Below are 5,659 nucleotides of genomic sequence, written 5' to 3' on the forward strand. Positions count from 1 at the left end.
TAAATGCAACAGAACTGTGGCTAAAAGCTAAATGTAGCAGAACTGTAACTATAAGCTGAATGCAACAGAACTGTGGCTAAAAGCTAAATGCAGCAGAACTGTAGCTATAAGCTAAAAGTAGCAGAACTGTAACTATAAGCTAAATGTAGGGTAAAAATGATGTCAACATAATAAAATTAAATATTAGTAAAAACAGAGATGATATTATTATGGAGCAGATAAAGCCAAGAACAGCAGCACAAACAACCATTTGTTTAATACAAAATATAAATGCAAACCTGCGGCACATAAGTGAGTTTGTTTTGGCTGCTCCCGTCTGCAGGGGTCGTCACAGTCGGTGATCTCACATAAAATATTTGTCAATATTTGTGCCCTTCCTGACTTAACCTGGGCTCGACCCAGCACCACCAGGATTACGAGGTACCACAGCTCCAAAAAACTACTGCACATATGAGACATACATTTAAAGGTTTATGTTGCATATATTAAGGATAATAAAAATTGGATGTCCATAAGCCTTTTGCACATAAAGAACTTATTTATTTATTTAACACGCACGTTGTTGGACTGAGGGAGGAATACCAGAAAAACCACACAAACACGAGAGGAACATGCTAACATGACACAGAAAGACCTCAGGTCTAAACTGGGGATTGAACCCAGGACCTTCTTTTCTGAGGCTACAGTGCTAACCACTAATCCACCAAGCTGCTCAAACAGAACTTTACTGAACGTACTGCATAAAACATTTTCACAAGGCTGGTGAGCTCTTCACTTTTCTTCAATTTCCCCTTAAAAGCAGCAAAGCTAGTGCTGCCCCTTTACATGACGTTACAATTACGTTGCTGGCCTATTGCCATGAAAGAAAACAAAGAAGACGTTCCGTTTAAGTGTAGTCAGTCTCTTTATGTGTCCAACAGAACTCTAAAGATTTTTTTGGATCTATATTCTAGAAAAAGAAATCAGTGCAAACGAGTTCTGTCTGTTTCCAGGGTGCAGAGGATCTGCACGAGTGTTTGTCTTTAACTGGACTACAGTAATGATCACTGATCTGCACTGAGGTCAGACCTGTGTCGATAAACAATAAATCAATTAATCACATGATAAATGAAAATTATCGACCTCGGTTTCATTTATCGGCTTTATCGTTTCTTAATGTCTCTCTCTTTCTACTGAAGACACTGGATGACAAAAGGCTCAACTCCGGTGCTCCTCACTGACTCCTCCATTTCTCTTTTCTCTTAAAATCTGTTTTAATCGTCCAAAATCACGTTTTTAGATTGTTAAAAGCAGCTAAGCTGAGAAGCTAAGCTACGAGCTAAGCTAACAGGCCCACCTCAGGAAAAATCATGTCTTGTTGAAGCTCACAAATTCACGGTCGAAACCCGTGCCTTCGTGTAAAAAGTTGTTTTTCCTCTGCAAAAATTAGCTGAGAACTTGTTTACTGATCTTTTATTAAAAGCTTTGCGTGAAAAATGCTAAACAGCTCAAACCACCAAGCGTCCGCCATTTTGAGAACCGAAAAACAGGAACGAGAGACAGCCCATGTCACGTCAAGGGGCCTCCCTCCCATTTTTATTAAAGAGATACGCTGCTCGCTCCCTCCCTATCCATCCTTCGGTTCAAACCGCCTTATACTGCCATCCAGTGGTCAAAAATGGTGCTACATGCAAATTAAATGAACCAACATTTCTTCTTTAATTTGACAATAATTACTAATTATTGTGAAATTTCAAACAATATTGTCGTTTGTCGCAATAATTTCTGAGACAATTAATCGCCCAGAAAAATTTGTTATCGAGACAGGCCTAATTTGAGGTAGGTGGTGAAAAATAACGAGAAAATGATCCTTTATCCCTGCCGGTGGAGAAAAAAAATAAAAATCTACGGTAGCTTTCTCTGTAATCACTCATCTCGTTTCTGGCAACAAAGACCAGCTGCCGTTGTTAACCTTTAGATCATGAAACAACCATTTGAACTGCAGCACAGCAGATTAGTAACGAATCCCGGTTAAGGTGGTACGAGCTGCGACCTAAGTTCACATGTCTGAACATCCAGAGCACAAGAAGGATTAAACGCTGGTGAACTTCACCAGGAAGTGCAGTAAATGGTTGTATTAAAGAACGGAGAGCAAAAAGACCAGAACACATATAAACTTTTTCATATTTATTTTGTGTGGGTTCTTTATTAATAAAAAAAAAAAATGTGTTCATATCTAAGAACACCACATATCCTCTGAGGCGTTGTCCTTTAGTCAGCAGTTTACCAAAGCCAAGAAAACCATATCAAGCCATTTAGAGATTTCTAAAGAGCTCTCCTGCGCACTACGTTCCTCAGAAAATGAGGCCAAACAAGAAAAGCCCACAGAGCCCCGTGCTTCTTCTGCCACATAAATCAGCGACTGAACGCTTTTCTCATTAGGTGCTCATGAAAAAATTAATCTAACTCCTTCTACTCCATGTCAGACTTTTTGCTTAAAACGTATTAAAATTCAGCTGATGGGATTCTGTGTTGTCAATTAGGCGTGGTTAGAATTTATCATGAAGACGGCTAAACTGGCAGGTGTAATTATGAGAAAGATTTGCTTTTCTTTTAAAAAACCATCCTGGTCACTCATCCAAAATGCAATTAGAACTGGAGAGACCTCGCTCACGCTGTGTGTGTTCATGGTGTCGATCATCTTTTTTAGGACATTTCTTGATATAATCACCTACTTTGTCAGGACTGGAACTCCTTACAGGGATCCAAACCTGGTCCGGACCCACGGAACGTAAGTTTTGGGTTAGAGTTTGGGTTTAGGTTAAAGTTAGACGTGTGCTGGTAATGGTTAGGTTTAAGGTAAGGGTCAGGGTTAGGCTACAGAAACATCTGGAAGCCAATGCAACGCTCAAACGTGAATAGAAGTAGAAACTTCTGTGTTTGGTGAGACGAAAACATTGTTTTCTGCAGCAAAGTAAGTGTTTAAAATTCCTGTTTTACACAAATGTTGTGATAAAACTGAGACTCTGTAATGACTTTAGAGCAATAATCCCTCTCCGGTCTTGCACGGCTGTTAAATATTGAATGCACATTGATCTCTTTTTCTTTTTCATGTCTGACTGAAACTGTGAAGAACGTCAATGGAGACGTGACTAAAGTTTAAATGGGCTGAAAACTGTGGTTTTAACACTAATTACACGTTTACCGAGGCGCAGATCTTTTTGTTTCGGCCGTTCCGTCTTCATGGATCGTCCTCCTCCATCTCACGCTGTCCTCACTCCAACTCCCTCCATGTCCAATCTAACTGCATCCACATATCTCCACAGCTGCATTTCTAACATCCTTCTACAAATATATCCACTGTCCCTCCTGTGGACATGTCCAAACCATCTCAGTGTGTCCTCTCTAACTTCATCTCCCAGTTGTTCAACCTGTGCTGTACCTCCGATGATCTCATTCCTGATCTTCTCCATCCTCGTCACTCCTAAGGAGAACATCAACATCTTCATTTCTGCCACTTCCAGCTCTGTCTCCTGTCTTTTTGTCCATGTCTCTGTCTCCAGACCAGACAACACAGCTGTTCTCACCACTGTCTTGTAAACTTTTCCTTTGACCTTTGCTTTAATTCAGATATGCTTTGTAGAGCAGAGGTGAAAAAAACAGAAGGAAGACGTTTATTTCTGTCGTTGAAAGTCTGAATAATAAAATCTATGGACTCCACTCAATGTACTCTGAGGACACGTATCACATAAACACCTGATTGGTAATGGAATGGTTAATTATTGTTTTTATTTCTGTCTTCCCATTTTATTTCTGCCCAAAATTGTATTGAAAAGGTTTCACTTCATCCAAATCGGCAGGTCAATAACAAAAGGCTGCTTCCTGTCCACACTCTCAGTAATTAGATTAAAAGAAGAAACCTGGCCGGGGGAGCTGCAGAGGTGAGCTCGCTCAGTGTCAAACTTGATTTAGGAGGCTGCGAATTGAACCAATTAGCCACTTTGGAAGCAGATCAAACTGCGAACTTTGCCTGAAAAAAAAAAGGCAGATCCTGTCCAATTAACAGAATTTATGGGCAAAGCTCCAGTGAGAGGTGATGAGGTGATTTGTTGGGTGTTCTGTTAAAACTAATGCAGCTGCTGACATTTGACTCAATGAGGACGATGAATTTAAAGCGACAAGAAGTGACTCGGACGTTTTTCATTTTAAAGTGATGCTGCAGTTATTTAATCTGTCTCCACACACTGTGCATAATCTGAACGTAGGGCTGTAATTTAGACCATTTTCTATATTCTGGTGTGTGGGGCTTACTGGTGCGCAGGGCCGAAGGCGTGACTTCGATCTCGCTGGTGACCTGGTAGGGCTGAAAGGCTGAGGCCCCGCTGCCGGCACTGAGGTCCACAGCAAAAAGGTCAGGGCTCTGCGTCCCCGTAGAGCTGGCGCTGGTGCCATCGCCTCCATGGTGGGGCTCCTGTTCCTCATACACCGCTATCAGCTGGAGGAGATAAAAAGGAGACAGACCGTATGAGAATGGATTTGACTTACTGGTACATAAACTAGGGCTGAACATAATGTATCGTCATTGTCAAAGTGTGCAACATCACAAAGGATCGCAAAAAGGGAAGGACGTAACGGAGACCAGAGGCGCTCAAACTTGTCACAACAGATTTTCTCTCAGAATGTTCATTACAGGCGTCTCAAACCCATTTCCGTCGCACAAAACCTATAACTTGACACGTGCACGATAGATTTCCTCTGACAGAAAAGATGGTTAGGTCTAAAAATCATGCGGATGAGGATTATAAACAAGAGTACACATTAAACGCTCGTCGGCAAACTATTTTACAGCAATGCAGCTCACAGACAAACCAAAAACATGTATGACCTTGATTTATGACCTTGACCTTAGAGCCGGGGTAATGGAAAGATTATGCAACGCACGGTCTAGTGCTGGTTCAAATGTGTATCGAGTTTGGTTAAATTATCCTGAACAAATCAGAAGTTATGTTCTGGGCGAGCAAATACTTTGTGTCAACTATGACCTTGATTTGTGACCTTGAGTTGGGGTGATTAAAAAAGTATATGCAAGATACTTTATTACTCCCAGGAGGAAATTTGAGGCATCCAGTGGCATGTTGTAATTATACAGAGAAAAGACATGAAATAAAGAAAAAAGATGAATACAATAATTTTGAAAAAGAATTTCCACATGCATACGGTGGTAGGGAGTACTACATTCATGATTCATCTATATATTTATATATGCCACACATACATGCACATCTAAGCATAAATATACATGTACAGTAGTCCGTCGCTACTTCACAGTTCAACTTTCGCGGACTCGCTCTTTCAATGTTTTTCAAAGTAAGCTCGGACATGACGCAATTGGCTGATTGATGGATGGATGAGCCACACGAGCAACATGGATTGTTTATTTAAAATAAATTATTTAAAATGATTTAGCACCTGTGTGCAGCCCACAGGTGAAGAGAGAACCTCCTTCCTGCAGCGTGTCATGATCTTCGCTCTCTGCCACAGATTACAGTGGAGAAGTGGGCGTGGCCAAGAATGCGGCCAGTGGCAGAGAGCGGAGATCATGACATGCTGTGCTCTTTTAGAGCGTTTAGAGTCTAGAAACATTGTCTAGAATATTGCAAGAGTGTGGGAAGGGTTTAAA

The 5,659-nt window shown here is 41.0% G+C and overlaps 1 protein-coding gene across 3 annotated transcripts in view; it reads right to left on the reverse strand.

The window, feature by feature from the left end:
• Positions 1–5,659, reverse strand: part of LOC119415252 (partitioning defective 3 homolog) — a 369,801-nt gene that overhangs the window by 216,611 nt on the left and 147,531 nt on the right. For all 3 annotated transcript variants that reach the window (XM_037682423.1, XM_037682421.1, XM_037682420.1), the window contains exon 3: positions 4,291–4,474. In XM_037682423.1, the coding sequence (XP_037538351.1) occupies positions 4,291–4,474 (184 nt within the window). The remainder of the gene's footprint in view (positions 1–4,290; positions 4,475–5,659) is intronic.

The sequence above is a fragment of the Nematolebias whitei genome, chromosome 9, assembly GCF_014905685.2.
Source record: "Nematolebias whitei isolate Nwh7 chromosome 9, NemWhi1, whole genome shotgun sequence".
NCBI lineage: Eukaryota > Metazoa > Chordata > Actinopteri > Cyprinodontiformes > Rivulidae > Nematolebias > Nematolebias whitei.